The sequence below is a fragment of the Musa acuminata genome, chromosome BXJ1-3 (genome assembly GCF_036884655.1).
Source record: "Musa acuminata AAA Group cultivar baxijiao chromosome BXJ1-3, Cavendish_Baxijiao_AAA, whole genome shotgun sequence".
NCBI lineage: Eukaryota > Viridiplantae > Streptophyta > Magnoliopsida > Zingiberales > Musaceae > Musa > Musa acuminata.
Window position 1 is genome coordinate 8688868 of NC_088329.1, and position 17126 is coordinate 8705993.

At 44.8% G+C, this 17126-nt stretch overlaps 4 protein-coding genes across 19 annotated transcripts; 1 reads left to right on the forward strand and 3 right to left on the reverse strand.

The window, feature by feature from the left end:
* Positions 1 to 205: 205 nt before the first annotated feature.
* LOC103977956 (nuclear transcription factor Y subunit C-6) lies at positions 206 to 2828 on the reverse strand. 8 transcript variants are annotated; one of them, XM_065123421.1, is made up of 3 exons: positions 2621 to 2828; positions 1737 to 2285; positions 206 to 520 (listed from the first exon to the last, which is right to left on the reverse strand). In XM_065123421.1, exon 2 carries the CDS (start codon positions 2278 to 2280, stop codon positions 1762 to 1764), a length of 519 nt encoding a protein of 172 aa, XP_064979493.1. In that variant the 5' UTR covers positions 2281 to 2285; positions 2621 to 2828; the 3' UTR covers positions 206 to 520; positions 1737 to 1761. The 8 variants fall into 8 exon arrangements, with proteins under 8 accessions (XP_064979493.1, XP_064979491.1, XP_064979492.1 ...); XM_065123419.1 differs by lacking the exon at positions 206 to 520 and adding an exon at positions 683 to 978; XM_065123420.1 differs by lacking the exon at positions 206 to 520 and adding an exon at positions 683 to 1002.
* Positions 2829 to 3175: 347 nt separating this feature from the next.
* On the reverse strand, positions 3176 to 6167 carry LOC103977957 (fructose-bisphosphate aldolase 5, cytosolic). The gene is made up of 4 exons (XM_009393630.3): positions 5993 to 6167; positions 5827 to 5913; positions 3816 to 4498; positions 3176 to 3736 (listed from the first exon to the last, which is right to left on the reverse strand). Exons 1-4 carry the CDS (start codon positions 6150 to 6152, stop codon positions 3374 to 3376), a joined length of 1293 nt encoding a protein of 430 aa, XP_009391905.2. The 5' UTR covers positions 6153 to 6167; the 3' UTR covers positions 3176 to 3373.
* A 1264-nt stretch (positions 6168 to 7431) lies between these two features.
* LOC135636127 (uncharacterized) lies at positions 7432 to 8323 on the forward strand. Its single transcript, XM_065147715.1, has one exon. The coding sequence runs from the start codon at positions 7511 to 7513 to the stop codon at positions 8321 to 8323; it is 813 nt and encodes a 270-aa protein (XP_065003787.1). The 5' UTR covers positions 7432 to 7510.
* A 1287-nt stretch (positions 8324 to 9610) lies between these two features.
* LOC103977958 (BTB/POZ domain-containing protein At5g47800) lies at positions 9611 to 16007 on the reverse strand. 9 transcript variants are annotated; one of them, XM_065123424.1, is made up of 10 exons: positions 15731 to 16007; positions 14512 to 15637; positions 14200 to 14275; positions 13992 to 14066; positions 13764 to 13832; positions 12333 to 12476; positions 12061 to 12130; positions 11077 to 11481; positions 10279 to 11004; positions 9611 to 10196 (listed from the first exon to the last, which is right to left on the reverse strand). In XM_065123424.1, the coding sequence occupies exons 6-10, from the start codon at positions 12389 to 12391 to the stop codon at positions 9816 to 9818; spliced, it is 1641 nt and encodes a 546-aa protein (XP_064979496.1). In that variant the 5' UTR covers positions 12392 to 12476; positions 13764 to 13832; positions 13992 to 14066; positions 14200 to 14275; positions 14512 to 15637; positions 15731 to 16007; the 3' UTR covers positions 9611 to 9815. The 9 variants fall into 9 exon arrangements, with proteins under 9 accessions (XP_064979496.1, XP_064979495.1, XP_064979498.1 ...); XM_065123423.1 differs by lacking the exon at positions 13992 to 14066; XM_065123426.1 differs by lacking the exon at positions 13764 to 13832.
* Positions 16008 to 17126: the final 1119 nt, after the last annotated feature.

Consider the following 17126-nt stretch of genomic DNA (forward strand, 5'->3'; position numbering starts at 1 on the left):
AAATATTTTAAAAAAATTAAAAAAAAATAATCGTAAATATATCGAATAATTAAGATTTTGAAATATGTCGAACGAGATTTCGAACTCTCAAAACAAATCCAAACACAGCTCACAATAATACAATGCTGGTTTTTCAGCATCATAAAGCCAGTGTCAAGAAATCAACAAAACACCAGATTCCTATCCACAGCAATAGCAACAACAGTCACAATAATATCAATTCCTTCATATCTACACTTGAAAAGATCAAGTTTCGACACACAAAATTTTGATTCACCATACATCAGTAAGTTATTTTCCAAGAGAAGCTGATCCTTTAAACAAAACATTGCCTTCGTGTAAACAGTCGACGATACCAAGTTATAACAAGTTAAAACATTCAACCACCATCATCCTGTTCCACAGGTCGACTGTTTTCCGCTCCTTCCGAATCCAGATGGATGCTAATAGCAATGACTTACGGGGAAGACAAGGCATTGTCAGAGAAAACATCTCTTTGCGGAAGAAAACAGAGGCGCACCTGAAACAGATGGAGAAGAAACAATCTTCGGTCATGCTTAGAATTAATGTGACCGAGCTTGTCCTCGTGTCCTACCGACATGGCATTTAGAACTCTTCTTTAGCAGGTCTTCATAAGCCACTCTTTTCAAGTCACCAAAGGATCACTAAGATGACATCAATGTGGTTCACCAACCTCAGTCAATCTGTTCTACTGCAACATAACAACTACACAAGTGTCGAGCTACAATTAAGATGTAATTGTGGTTGGCCACATGGCTATGGCTGAAAACATTGTGTTAACAAAGAGAACCCAATCATTAAACATCAGCAAGTTATTCCAAGGGAATTGAATCCTTCAACAAAATTACTGCTATCATTCGACCACCACCATCCTGGATGACTGTTTTCTGTTCCTTCCCGGTCCAAGAGAAACGACGTAGATAGAGACAGCAAGGCATAATTGGAGAAACTATTTCTCTGCAAAAGAAAACATAGACCCACCTGAAACAGAGGGAGAAGAAACAAACTTCAATCATGTTTGTGACCTAAATTGGGCTGACTAGCTGCAACTTTATCCCTGTTTCCTCACCGACATGGCATTGGGAACTTATCTTCATCTAATCTCTCCATACACAACTCTTCACGTGTCACTAGATGATCATTAACTACGACATCAACATGTCTATCAAATTTATAATCTCGGTCGATCTGTTCTACTACACCGAGATCGAGTTAAACCATCAACTAGCATTACACATTTTACATAGATGTACGTCAAACAAAAAGGATCTACCATATGAAAATGTAAGGAACCCAACAAAGTGCCAAGTCGATAAAAGGAATAAGAGTTGAATTGCTAGTGATACCTTTGTATGCCTACTAAGATAAACTAATTGTTTGTTAAGCAATCAATGGTGCATCAAAAGCCCCATGTAATTTCGGCGAACACAAGCATGGAGATTCTCGCGACCCCATTCGACTAAATCTAACATGACACCAACCACAATTGAGATTGTTTGAAACCATAATTAAACTTAACAACAGTGCTTGACATGGCACAAACTTGTTGTGAGACATACAAGGAACTGAATGGGGCAATGTTGAGCAACACAACCCATCACAAGAACTGACCACATGACAAGCAAGTCCTTAGGATTAGTTTTGCCCACGACACATTGCTGATGCTGCTACATTAGGCAAAGAACACAAGATGGAGAGCATTACACAAGACTCACATTGTTGATGCTGATGCTGCTACTGCTACTGCTGGACATAGTAGTAAGACATCGGGTCGGTGGGCGGGCCACCGAGCGGGCGTGCCACGTCTTCCTTCCCCTCCTCTCTCGGCACGATGTCGATGAGGAAGTCGAAGACGTCGGTGCGGGAGATGGCGGCGGCTATGTCATTTTTCTGCAAGGTGCGGCGCTTGTTCTCCTCGGCGTGAGCCCACGACCGGTGCGTGAGCTCGAGGATGAACATCTCGCAGGCCCTGGCGAAGACCACGGGGGCCTCGGCGGCGATCATGCGGACGTCCTCGTCGGCCTTCATGATCTTCTTGATCCGGGCGAGCGGCAGGCTGTGGTTCTTGAAGTCGGTGGTCTGCTCGATCTCGCGGTACTGGTCGGCCCAGAACAACTGGAGCTGCTGCTGCTGCTGCTGCTGTTGCTGGTGGTACAGATGCTGGTAGGCCTGGTAGGGGCCGCCGCCGGCAGCCGCGGCGTAGGGCACCCCAGTGGCGACGCCCATCACCGGCGGGGTGGTGTGGCCCGGCTGATCCATTCTCTCTGATCAGAACCAAAACCAACAACACAAAACAAAGGTCAAAACCTGATCTTTTGCAGAAAAAACAAATCAAAATCCAGAATTTCTAAGAAGAACCCAAGAAATTTCCAATTTTGATAGATCGACTGAGCGAAGAAAAGAGGAGGGAGGGGTCTGAACCAATTTTGAACTGAACAAACAGGAAGAGAGAAAGATGGAGATCAAATTAAAAGTTGCGATTGGGAGGGTGATGGAAATTTATCGGCACAGATGGTAGAACCCTAGAATCTTCGTATAAGACCCAGAAAGGGAGCGACAAACCTGGTATTGCGAACGATAGAGAGGGAGAGAGAAATACCTGTTTGGGGCACCAGGGCAGGCAGGAAAGGATGAAGAAAGCGATGGAACGACGGGAAGAGGCCGCTTGGTAGAAGTTGGTTGGATTTGGAGAGGACCTTAGCAAAGCATTTATGATGAACTTTTGGCTGGTCCAATGGTGGCAGGCATTAGGGCTTGGCCAGCTGTGCAGCCTAAACACTGTTGATTTCTTTTCACCTTGTGTTGTCAGGTGGTGCAGAGTGGTGATGCAGTGAGATACGTACATGCACTGACAACATGACCAGCAGTCCAATAATTTGGATGGAGATGGTTTTGATTGGCGTCAACTTCAATCTCTAACCATGACCAGGTTTGATCCCCAACCTTCTAACCAGAGGTGATGAGTCTGCAAACACGATTTAGTTTTATAGTGGGAAGACAACGGGAATATATGCCTGCCAGTCTTTAAATCACACTGGAAAAAAGGGGAAACATGAGTCGAAGATGAGAAGGAAAAAAAAAGAAAAATTATACTCGAAATTTTTTCTTCCTCTGTTGTGAACACCAGCAACTCCAAATTCATTACCCATAGTCATGGTTGATATGGCATTTAATTTGAATGAGAAGCACCCAAATTTAATGCACAAAGTGGCTATATTAATATCAGAGCAGATAGTATATATAAACAAGCTCAGATGCTGGCAGAGAGTATGGTCAAAAGAGAAGAGGTGGATTCGAGAGAGAGAGAGAGATAAAGGAGACATGGCCGATGGCAGCAACGCAGCACTTGGAACTAGTACTTGTAATCCTTCACGTAGAGGCTCTCCGAGGCCGCTGCATCAGCAGCGCAGCCGGCGTACTTCCCGAGCGTCGCCTCCGAGTTGGCCTTGCACCTCGCCAGGAACGCCGCCTGGGCCGACGGCACGTTCTCCTTCTTCCCGCTCCACTTCTTGATGGTGCTCTGCTGCAGAGCCCTGCCGAAGGAGAAGGACAAGGTCCACGGCTTCAGCACCCCAAGCTTGTTCATGGCGTTAAGGTTCAGCGTTGCGTCCTCCTCGCTCTGTCCTCCCGACAGGAACACGATCCCCGGCACCGCCGGGGGCACGGTGCGGCGCAGCGCCCCCACAGTGTACTCGGCCACCACCGCCGGCGCTACCTGCACGCAGAAGAGAGGACTCAGAGATCAGCCCCGCTCGCCATGGACGTGCTGCTGCGCCCACATACGTCGCTGTTACCTTTGGGCTGTCGGAGCCGGGCGTGACCATGTTGGGCTTCAGGAGCGTGCCCTCGAGAAGCACGTGGTGGTCGTTGAGCGCCTTGTAGACGGCGGCGAGCACCGTCTCGGTGACGGCGGCGCACTTCTTGATGTCGTGGTTGCCGTCGGTGAGGATCTCCGGCTCGACGATGGGGACGAGGCCGTTCTCCTGGCAGATGATGGCATACCTGGCCAGCCCCTGGGCGTTCTGCTGGATGGCTAGCTCCGACGGCTCCGTCGGCCCGATCTTGAGTACCGCCCGCCATTTGGCGAATCGGGCCCCGGCCTTGTAGTACTGCTGGCACCGGGCGCCCAGCGAGTCAAAGCCCTGGGTGGTTGTCTCGCCGTTGGTGCCGGCGAGCTCCACGATGCCCTTGTCCACCTTGATGCCGGGGATGACCTTGTTGTCGGCGAGGACGTCGACGAAGGGCTTGCCGGCGGAGGTCTTCTGGTACAGCGTCTCCTCGAAGAGGATGACGCCGGAGATGGAGGGGAGGGCGTCGAAGGTGGTGAAGAGGAGCTCGCGGAGGGCCTGGCGGTTTGGCTCCGTGTTCTCCACGTTGATGCTCGACAGCCGCTTGCCGATGGTGCCGGTGCTCTCGTCGGCGGCCAGGATGCCCTTCCCGGGGGTGGCAATGTACTTGGCGGTCCGGATCAGTTCGTCTACGTGCATGGAAAAGAACTCTCGGTCACGTAATCTACGTTAAACTGCTTCACCTAATTCGGATTCGGTTTCTACTTGACCGGATCCGAGAACCCAACTATTTTAAACTCAGATTTGAGATGATAGATGATGAAATCGGTAACAAGACTCCGAATACGATGTATAACAATATAACAAGTATCAAAATTAGGGCACTAATAATCAACAGATTCTAGTGTTTATAGGGCATTAATTTGACGTGTGCAGCATACATAAAGTATGGTTGGGTTGATGATGCTATATCAGCCACATGGAGTTCTTCTGTGTTTCCAGTCTCAAAAGTTGGTAGATATTGTGAGAGTAGCAGATAAGCTAGTTTTTGTGCCACCCAAGTCATGGATGGCTTCACCTTATCCTAAAAAGATAAATCATAAATGTCAACCACCAGTTGCTTTTCTTCTTTCTTTATCACAAGAAAATTTATGGATATGGAGATGTTAATGTTTTTTATTATGCCCTAATTTTTCATGTCCTTTTCAGGTTGAAGTATTGGCAGTTTCTCAAACCAATGTCTCCTTCAACTTTATGGCTCAACATACATGGTCTTTTTGGAAGCTCGCGATGGATAGAAGAAAGCATGCAGATGATTTTTCATATATATATATATATATATATATATATATCTCAATAATTTCAAACCATTACAATTTATTTTTTGCATGAAGATCCTTTTGCTAAAAATATATAGAAGAAGAATCTTAAGTCTAGGCAATTTCCAAGATCTGCATGAAACAATCTTATATCTAAATCTGCAGTAACAGAGAAAAAAAACCTAATCTGAACAACATTATGTTCTGGCACAATTGCAGTTTGCAAAATCATACATGAGACACAATCCTATAACCAATTTGAGATGACAATTTAATATTAGATACTTGCATATGATTGGTTTATGAGTTTATACCCAACTGAGAATTTAATATCTGAGTTTGCATGGTGGCATATGTTTTTCGCCATACTTTCTGACCTTACCATATCACCAGATGCAGTTTAAACTTGGAATTCTAATGTGGCTGAAATGACTCGACTGCTAGGGAAGTTCATGAAATTACAAATTGTTTATGAAGTGGTTGGATCAGGAATCAATCAGTATGCAGTGCATGTTTACAGCAGTATCGATGGAAGCCTGTTTTCGGTACTTATCCAAAGAATTTGACATCCAGTTTTCGTCCATCTAGAGCAGTATTTGCATAATTAAATTCTTTCGATGTCAATGAGACACAAGATTTAGTGGACCCGGAGTCTCTGTTCTTGATGTAAGACAAGAATACATGGGAAGGACACTCACCTGCATACTTTCCAACGAAGGCAGACATGGTGACCACCGAGCGGCAGAGAAGGTAGCAGCAGCGAAGGGAAGGAAATGTCCGATGGCCTGAGCTCAAAACAAACCTTTTAAGGAGACAGTATTTTATAGGCACTACCAAGAGGATATTCCACAGAGGATCTGCTACCTGCAATCGACGCGTGTTTGCAGATGAACCCGGAGTGTGTTATCGTCCTTGGATAGGGAAACGGGTGGCACACTGTGGTGCTTACACCGTTCTTATCCCTCCATGCCTGGCGTGGCCAATGATTTTGAGTGGAGATGAGGAACTGCGCCCGAAGAACCATCCGTGCCAGTCCTCAGCAGACAGCTCTCCGGTGTTTGGTTCACGCTGGGTTGCGGTCGGCCATGGTTGATCCGGACCCTTGATTATGACAGACTGAAACAGGTGTCAACTTCTTGCTTGGATTAATAAGCTGAGACCCAGAATCCTCCGTCCCAGTGCATGAGTTCTTCGTCATCCCTTCTTCCTCTGTAACTGTTAAGAACCATAATGCACAGATATAAAATGTTTCAAAGATCATAATAATTTGAAGTCTCAGAATAGATTAAGTTACTGGACCATTTTCTTCTTTGGAAGAATTTATCGTCACGGCTAGAAAGAAATCCATGTCAGGTTAAGGTTCAGATGATGTGTACCTTTTCTTTTGGAGGAAAAATACTGTCCCTCGTGCACTGGCATAAAGTTGCATCCAACCAACCAGGCCTTGGAACAAGGAGAAGAGGAGCTAAAGGTACATAAATTTCTGCAGTCAGCATTAAGCTAGCTGATATATTACTGGACTGCAACATTGCAAATGCTTCTCATTTTCTCAGGAAAACCAGTATTTCTGAAATTGAATCCATGACCAAGGCATGCGCCTCATGGTTTCTAAAATAGTAATGAGTCTGAGAGGAGACAATGAGACTGAAGGAGAGGGAGAAGTTGTCTGCTACTATTTCTCTCCACCACACTTTCTCCCTCGTATGAGTTTATTTTAGACATCCTTTTCATTCCTATCCTGATTTAATGATCTATTGGTGGAATCTGTGGCTAGTTGATTAGGATGGATGCTTTGGGTCAGTGAGGTGATGAATCATCAGCTTGATGCTTCACCTCTAAGGCCATAACGATCATCATAAGAAAAACTACAGCGAATTTGGCAAGGTCATCTGGTTCTGGCAAAAGGAAACGACAAGCCCAGGAACATTAACCCAGAGACGACCATCAACATTGTACCTGCTTGCACCTCCAAGTAAGTTGTTCTTATTCCAGCCGATCATCTTCCACCGAGTTGCTTTACCATCTTGTTAAATGGAGGAGATATCCTGTTCGGGTTGTCGTAGAGCTTGACCACCTTTTTTTTTTTCTTTTTTGACCCTCGAATGCAGTGCGTGTGTGTTGATTGCCATTGCAGAGAAATCGTCCTTGAACTGAGTTGCTCGATTCGAGGAGTCCTGCAACCGAGAACATGATTGAACTGTTCCATATAATTGATATTCTCAGGGTGCTCTTTGTGATCTTGGGTTTCAATCAATGACTAACATAGTAGGATTGATCGTCAAAAAGATCGTACCAAATATGGAGGAGCCCACTGCCACCGCTCATCGTGATCCTGCAGAGGAACCAACACCGCAATGCTCAGTGATCTCCATATACCGAGCGATGGTAAGAGGCGTACCTCGAAATGTGACGGTGGTCTGGACCAAGAACCTCATGAACCACTCGCTCTCCGTCTCCATCGACAAGTCCAACGGCGAGAGCCCCTTAACGTGCAAGGTGGACCTCAAGCCATGGCCATTTTGGAGCAAGTTGAAGGGCTCCAAGTCCTTCGACGACGACAGCGAGCGCCTCGACGTCTTCTGGAACCTCCGGTCGGCGAAATTCTCCGACGGGCCCGAGCCATTGGAGAACTACTATGTCGCACTCGTCTGCGGCGAGGAAGTCGTCATGTTGCTGGGTGATCTGAAGAAGAAAGCCTACAGGAAGACCAGGTCGAGGCCCTCTTTGGAGGACGTCACGTTGCTCTCCAAGAAGGAGAACGTCTTCGGAAAGAAGTGCTTCTCGTCCAGGGTGAAGTTCGATGACCGGAAGAAGGAGCATGACATCATCGTGGTGAACTCCATCTCAGGGCACAAGGACCCGGAGATGTGGATCAGCATCGACGGCATCGTCCTGATCCACGTGAGCAATCTGCAGTGGAAGTTCCGGGGCAACGAGACGGTGTGGGTGGAGCAGGTGCCGGTGCAGGTGTTCTGGGACGTGCACGGCTGGCTCTTCAGAGGCCCCGGATCGGGGCATGCCCTGTTCATCTTCAAGCCCGGATTGCCGGCCTCGGCAGCGGCGGGGAACCGCGGCAGCAGCGGCAAGCCGACTAGCTCCAGGCGCAACAACAGCGAGAGCTCCTTGGTCAGCAGCTGTGGTGGGGGTGGGTCTCAGGAGTTCTGCTTCTTTCTGTATGCCTGGAGGATGGACTGAGCCTGCATTCATCATCGAGGTACCTCTGCTTCAAGTTCAATAATGCACAGGTATCAAGCACGTTCTTTCTCAAAGAAGAGATGTAGGTAGGCTGAGATTGTAGCTTTTCTTATGTAAACAGGGTCTCAACCCAAAGATGTGTCTGCATGATTTTGATACACCTATTCATTAAAGCCACAGATCTTTAAATTTCGGACACAAGATTCTACTTCTGTTGTTGCCATCAACAAAAGCATGACTTTGGCACAACAACATCATCTGCCAAAGCATTTAAAGAGCTTAATAATGTTCAAATTAATACTACGGTTCTTTGTATCATCAAATCTAAAGAGCTTAATAATGTTCAAAACTACTTCTGTACAGTTTAGTGCTGAAGGACTTCAACCCTAAAAACCCATCCCGTCTAAAGAGAACCAAATAGCAATCAGCTACAGGAAACCGACCCAAAATCTCGTAAGATCATATCTTCCTCTATTGATTCAACACTAAAACCTCATCTAAAGAAGCATAATTCGGACCAGTTTAACGCTGAAGGGCTTAATAATGTTCGACTGCTCGCGTTCGGTTTAACGCTGAAGTTCGTCAAGCGAAGAGACTTTAACCCTAAAATCTCATCCCATTCAAACAGAACGAAATGGCAATCAGAACAAGAAACCGACCCAAAATCTCGTAAGATCGTATCTTCCTCGATTAATTCAACATAAACCCCAAATTGTTAGAAGAAAAAAGGCCAATCAAAAATGGGGAGTGCATTCACACGCTGAAGGTGCCGGCGAACTTTTCGTTGGAGGTCGTGACGGCGGCCTCGGCTTCGAAGGCGGCGTAGGAGTTCCAGTCAGCGACGTGCGAGGAAGAAGAGGCGGCGGCAGATACTGCTCACCACGCCTACGCCGTCCTCTGCATCGCCCCCCCGCTTGTCGACGCTAACAAGATCGTCGGAGGTCGTTAGGCGCGTTCTAGTTGGGTCATTAAGTTTCAAATAAGCAAAATTATTTATATCGTTATATATTAATATCAAATATAAATTATTTTGTAATATGTAAATGATATCAATCTTGATAATATAAAATATAAATTATTTGACTAATATATTTTTAAAAGGGCTGATTTATATCGTTTATCTCTCATAAAAAATATTTTTATTTTTATAAAAATATTCGAGTTGATTAGTGTATTATTTATTATATATGTGATAAAAAAAAATCAATATAAGAGCTAATAAATATTTTTTTATTTTTTAAAATAATATTGTTCTTCAAGTGATCATTATTTCATCCTCCATGCTCATGAGAAAGAATTAATGGTACTATTTATTCATGAATCATGACATGGATTTTGGAGGCGGCTGCTGTGTTACCTCTGCAAGCAAACATTATCCTTCAGAAGGAGGATGATAAAACTCACATTGTCATGCCATTTCAAACATCATCAACTGATCGTAGCATGTCAGTCACCATATTCCTCATCCATTTTGACTTTGACTTGACTCGGTTCACTTGGTCTTGTGCTTGGTGGCGAGTCCTCCAGCCTTCACCTTCCTCTCCTCCTCTGCTATCTTGGATTCGGATGGTGATGGCACCACCTTCGTTTTCTCGGCTCTGTGTCCACCCTCCGGTCCATTTCTGGAGCTTGTGACCTCGTCTTGAGCTCTCTTGGCCACTGAAATCTCGTTCTTGGATGAGATGACAGGAGCGTGTTGGCCACCACCGCCTCCTCCAACCCTCTCTTGCTCGACGAACAGAAGCTGCACGATTGTGCGCAGTGGCAGCTGGTCGTTGGCTATAGCATCTGCAAGTGCTTCCGGCGAAAGTTTCCGGCAGTCGATCATTCTGCAGAGTCTCTTCCTCTCTGCCTTGCTCAACTCCGGGTGCTCCTACGTCGTTCGACAGTTGGGAGTTCACGAGATTTAAGGCTACCGTGAGGTCGTAGTTGGTAATGCACAGTTCGTGTCTTACCTTTAGGTAGGTATCAATGGCTTCATAGAGCCCATCATGTTGCTCTCTTGACACTTGAGGCAGGGACTCTGCGAGCTTGATGAACTCCGACGCCGGTAAACCACCATCGCTTGCAATGATCCGCAGGTAGGAGTCGTAGGTCCTCCCCACCTTGGTCACGGACATGGTCATCCTTTCGGTCTCCTCTCGGGGCATCGGTCGGCGGAGTTGCAGCAGGAAGCTCTCCAGGATTGCCTTCACCATGCCGGTGTCATGAGACTGGGCGTTTGTGCCCGCCGGAAGAAGCAGATCGCTTGCAGTGACTTCATCCAGTTGGCGACCTGATCGTCTCACGAGCTCGGCTTTGGTAGACGGAGAGGCTCCGACGTAGATTGTAAGCTTAAGAAGCCTCAGCAAGAAGCTGCCGGAGACAGATGCTGTTTCGGTCGGGATCATGCTCACGATGGCCTCGAGCACTCGTCGGTGCTTGCTCGGGGCTTCGTCAGTTCGTGCGACAGAGCTCTGAGCTTGGAAGTCCAGTGGGCTCGGTATGTGTCTGCAGGCATAGACATGGAGGGCTTCGCCGACGAGAGCCGAAGGGAGCTTCTTGGTGGATCTGACGGTGGAGATGATGGATCGAAAGAGATCGAGGTCGAGATCGGAAACGTCCTCGGTCCACCAGTCCTTGGGGACGCCATGTCGCTGCTTCTTGTAGCCTGGCCTCGTGTAGGTGTAGGACCATGTAACCTGGAGATCAACACCATGATCATCTAAGATAAGCTTCGATTAAGACAAACCTCTTTGTTGCTGCATAAGAACCTGCGATGGATGGATGAGGATCTTCTCGATGACGGAATCCATGCATGGCTGCACGATCCTGTGTTCATCCGACCACCCGGACTGTCTCCACATGGACTGGAGCACCATGATCGAGTCCTTCCAGCCTTGGAGGACGCATGACTCGAAGAAGTACTCGAGCTTGGCGATGAAGTTTCCTTTGGCCACCGACTCGGTCATGCGCAGGAATTTTGCTGCAGATAGTGCTGCCACAAAGTTGTGGGCGCTGAGGTTGATGGTGATGCCGTAGCAGAACTTGGCACAGAGCTCAAAGGCTTCTTCCCCTCCCGGAACATCATGAAGAGCCACCGGGATTGCTTGGCCGGCGTCGGTGTCGGTGTCGGAGCAGAGGCGTTGGATGAAACCGCACTTCGGCAGAAGTGGAAACTGCAGTCAAAATGCGCTGAAATCAAAAGCTTTGAACAAATTGGAACATGAAGATAGTTTCAGGACTCCAATTGTAGCTTAAATTGATATGGAAAACTAGGATAAAAGTCATGATCAAACACACAAATAACTTGAATTAATGGAGAAGCTTTCAGTTTCTTCCTCCTAAATGGCCTACTTTGATCTGCTGCACATTCTATCTCAATGGAAATCAGTAAAAGAAATCCAACTCACTCTGTCATTTGATTAGCAGGTAAGCCATTCATAGTATGCATGTATGTATACATTTATGTTTTTTAGACCATGAATTGCAAAGTATAATTACAGGAATTAGGTGCCTGCTTTATAGTATTACCTGATTGATTGCCAGAATTATGCATCATACAAACTCTTATTTACCATGGTATATATTTTTTTGAGTATATATATATGCATATAGATTTCTTTGGGTATATATATATATATATATATATATACATATCCAAAGTATTTTTGTGTATTTGAGAGAGAGAGAGAGAGAGAGAGAGAGAGAGAGAGAGAGAGAGAGAGAGAGAGAGAGAGGAGAGATTGGGACTGGACCTTATGCAAGAGGTATTTGGTGCTATTAACATGAATGATGAGATCAGTTGGAACATCTGATAGCACTGATCTGCAACAAAGTTAAGAACTTGATGAGAACAATCCATGAACAATGACAACAAGCCAATTCAGATTAAACTTTTCCTGAAGAAAAATCTTGATTTATATGATCCACTGCTCCGCATGAATCTCAATCTGTCTTCCTATTTTTCATTTAGAACAACTGTCTGATCTCCTATTTTGTTAATCTTTGGTCTGAAACAAATACATACCTTGTAGCTTCCCCTGTGTAGAAAGTGTCTGGCTTTATTCCAAGTTTCATGTACTTCATCCTTACTGCTGTGGTTCTTCCCTTCCACAAATGACATGAGATCTTCCACTACAGATCAGTGATTCTGTCATCCTTGAACCTCAGCCTGTATGAGATGAAAATTTCAGGTCACAGCTAAAGACTAATCGCTAAAGTTGTTTGATCAGCATGCACAGAACAAACTTGAAATCTCAGTATCTGATAGCAAGCAACAGAGTTTTCCTACATCTTATTTTGGCTTAAAATATCAAGTCTTTTTGTATATAAGGTGCAATATATTCAATGCACTTTGGAAAATGAAACTTGTGTTCTCTGTGGTTAGTATACTGGCTCTGCTTGGGCCTTCACTTGGTAATGAGGAAATGGTATCTTTAACTTCTAAATCACTATGAACAGAGCTTAGCATAATAGCTTGGCAAAACATAGAACTATGCTACAGTTGGAAGTTCCTTGGCACTGCTTTCTACATGAACAGGAAATCTGCTAAAGCAACAAGATTCATGTCACCTCCACCAAGGGGACATGAAGAGGTAAGTTGGTGATGAGCAAGTGGCTGGTGGCCAAACAAATTAGCCAATTCAGTGGCAGAGTCCAGCATGCTAAACACCAGTATAGAACTTAGTAGGGAGATATCATCTGAAGATGTTTTTGAGACCTCAGGATCCCCATAACACTGATCTTACAAAGGATTGCAGGGCCTACCAAAAAGATTAAGGATATATGTATATATTACCTAAAGAAGCCTTAAAGCAACTATGTATGATGAAAGGCTATCATTTACCAAACTCCAACCATAAAAGTTGAGCCACTGAACAAAAGCAACTTATAATAATTTCAGCACATAAAAAAAAGAAAGGGAAGAAAAGCTCATGATAACATGTATTTTGTGAGACTAAATTCTCATAAAAAAAGCATGATATGCTTCTTAATTAAAAGATTTTGAATAAACAGGCCTACTAACATAATCTCTTTCTCTTCCCTTTTTTTCCTCAAAAGAGTTGGATAAAGAAGAAATTATGTTGGGTAAACTTAGTAGGAATCATTAGTTGCTTACGCCTGAGAATCTGATACTTATCAAGTATATGATAATCCACTTTTTGTGAAGGATTACAACATTAAGATTTTCCAAATCAGCGTATATCAACTTACCTGTTATAACCATATGAGTTATATTGTCTTCACACTAGCTGGTATATTTAAAGGGTTGTCACAGATTGATCCATTAAAACAATATCAATTCAGTGGTGAATGCTTCACTGAATGATTAATCCAGAAAAGGCACCAAATCAGTTTCAAAAGAATCATAACAAAAGAAATGTTTGCTACAGGGAGATATGCTCTTTGCTAAATAGTTAGAATAACAACATATCAATGGCAAGAATGGGAAAGCTACCATTTAAATGCTGCAAATGTTCATTCTCAGCATATCAACAGCCTGTGGCTTCATTGCCTCTCACCAATACTGTGTAACAACAATTAGGAAATGTAGAAAAAGAAACAAATCGAAAAGAAAGATGGCAAAAAAGACAATTTCTAGAGAGAGATGAGCATGGCATGCTTCTCATTCTAGAGAGAGGTGAGGAGATCATAGGATTCATGTTTTGTCTTCCAAGGAGCTCACCTCAAGTAAAGGGAAGTAGGTGATCTGCTGGTGGAGAAATTTTCTTTGGTCTAAACCACAACTTGCATGTAGATTCTTTTCAATAGTGACGAGTATATCAATATATCATGAACAAGTAGAGATAGATGGTGGATCCACATACATAGAGAGAGACAGAGAGAGAGGCTGGATTTTGGGTCTCTGTTTTGAAGTGTCCTAAAAAGCTTACCTCAAGAACATTAGGGATGCTAGCAGTGGAGGAAAACCCCTTTGTCACAACCCCAGCTTGTATAGATTCCTTCCAACTGAGATGAGACATCAATATATCATTGAGGGAAAGAGAGAGAGAGAGGCTAAGGTAGGTGGGATATGAGGACCAAGGAGTGCTGCCAAAGAAGAGATTCCTCTACATATATATTCTTTCAGAACATACATGGCATCTAGTTACTATGTTGGTGACACAGAGAGAGAGAGAGAGAGAGAGAGAGAGAGAAGCCCTTCTAATCTAGGTAAACGGATGGGCTAATTTTTGGCTGCTAACCTGGTAAACCATGGCAAGCTTTTCAGTAGAGCAGGCAGCATCATCACTCCCTTGAAACAGCAGAGGCAGAAGAATCTTGTGGCCAATGTCTTATGATTGAAATGGAGTATTTTGTTGTGCACAAACTCCATAGTGAGATGCATCATAAGCTCATTGAAATGCCAAAGGATGCCTCCCACTCCACCCCGACTCTCGCCTTTGGTGCTCCATGATTGAAGCCTCATGGTGGGAGCTACTCCACAAAGAGGTGGAAGAAGGAGATACCTCCACAGTGAACACCTACCGTTGCCTCCCCCACACTCCACTAACAAAGTATATTCCACGTCCCTTCCTGCTCTGAAGTTGGGATCTCGCTGTCGAGCATGTGCTGCCCTCTAAGGCGCTCTCTCCTCCCTCATCGAGATCATGGCGGCAGTCCACTTCCATTGTGATTCTTCTGGTTGAGGTTGTCTGCCGTCTCGTACAAATCTGCATCATCTTGTCTGCGCTAAATGATCAACCAGTGGCTCCCATGTTGTCTGCTCTTTTCTTCATGGAAGATAAGACCATTAAAGCTGTAATCTGAGTCCTGACACTTTAATCCTCACTCGCAACAGTGGATGACAGCAAGAAACATCAGAGAAGGAAGAGCATGATTGTACAGAGAAAGAACGAGATCAGTTACATAGACATACACCACAGATTACAGTGTCATCCAATGTATATACACAGAGAACAAGAATTCCATGGAAAGGCACAAAGAACAGTTTCCGCCGAGATGATTAATGAAGAAGATGAGCAACGCTTGCGCGCTTGCGTCCTCCATGGGAGACACGGAAGAGAGCCACCGCCATGTCCCTACCGGAACTTAATTTTCTCGGCAAGCTCAGACAAGCCGGAGCCGACGGAGCCGCTGGAGTGATGGAGAGAGTTCCGGTGGAGCCTGCAGCGGAAGGACCCGGCGTGGGTGGTCGGCGAGCACAGGCAGCTGGCTCTCTGGCTGGCTTGCTTGGTGAGCATCGGCCGGGAGTCGCCGTGGCGGGGCGAGTCGATGGCCAGTGCGGCAGCACTCTTGGCGTCCTCTGGTGATCTCTCCCTCCTGTTGTTCTTGCTAGGGTTCAGTCCTTGGGTCGCCATTTACGATGATCTACCGATGAGGATGAAGTGGTTCCACGTTAGATTACCAGTGTCGACTGCATTAGATCCAATGAAACTACAAACAAGAGGAAGGAACAGATACCAGGAATTCTCTTGAGAGCTACAGGTGCGCGGAAATCTTTGGATCAAAAGGGAAAGGAAATGATATGTGGATGGCCAATTAAATGGCAAGATCCTCTGCCCAAGTCAGAAACGTTCAGCCTGGAGAGACGCATCGTTGCTTGACCTGTTCTTGCGAGGAGCATCGGAGCTAAATTGTAGGCCGGGGAAGAAGCTTGCGAACACGAGAATAGGCGATGGAGTGTCAACCGCCACGACCTCTTCTCGTGGCCACAGAACCACCGGCTTCTCCTCCTCATCCCCGGGAAGTGTGGTGGCAGAAGAAGACAACGAATGCCTATCGTAAATGATGATTAATGGCATATAATAATAATAATAATAATAATAATAATAATAATAATAATAATAATAATAATAATAATAATAATAATAATAATAATATAAACGAAATTAATACCTGCTATTATTTCTTGACTTTTACATGCTTGACTCCGAATCAACTCTGCTGTCATGTATGCTAATAGAGAAAGCTTATCCGTGTGGAAGTCAAGGTGTTTTGTTTTACCATGGATCGATCCTTCGTTCGGTCAATTGCTATGTGACGGACCATATGATGACTCTTTTGAAGTGAAATGTTATTCTTTGTCGAAGGCAGAAATAGGCAAGTAAGCTAGTGAATCCGGGTTTGCCTGCATCATGCACTGCGCAACTAAATGATTCCAATGTCGGAAGACCACGAGATGCGTCTGGCAATGTAACTCCCATCGGTTGAACTCCTGCAGGAAACCTATTTAGAATCCATTGCAAATAAGAGAGGAAATAAACAACCAGCTGCAATTCCTGGTTAGTATCAGCCATAACATTGATAACTTCACAGGAAAACAAAAAGGATGGGTGATTTGTCCACCATGCCAAATTGGAGTTGGATTCTTTCTTTATCCATGAAGAAACTTGGAATGTGTCAGCATGTCTCACAGCTTCAACTCTTTCTTTATCCATGAAGAAACTTGGAATGTCTCAGCATGTCTCACAGCTTCAACTCTTTCTTTATCCATGAAGAAGCTTGGAATGTGTCAGCATGTCTCACAGCTTCAACTCTTTCTTTATCCATGAAGAAACTTGGAATGTGTCAGCATGTCTCACAGCTTAGCAGCAACTATACCGTAACTTGAATGGATAAAAATAAGTCACCAGATTTATGATAAAAGTCGAATAATATACTGTTTGTAAGGAAAGCAAGGCAATTGAAACAGAGAGGAATTGTGACAGCATGGCAGCTATACTGTAACTTGAATGGATAAATAACCTCGCAAGAATTATGAACAAAGTCAAACACATGCCACACAGGTGAATCATATACTGTTGCACAGCATATCAAGCATTATATGAAGAACAAGGCAATTGAAACAGAGTGTCAA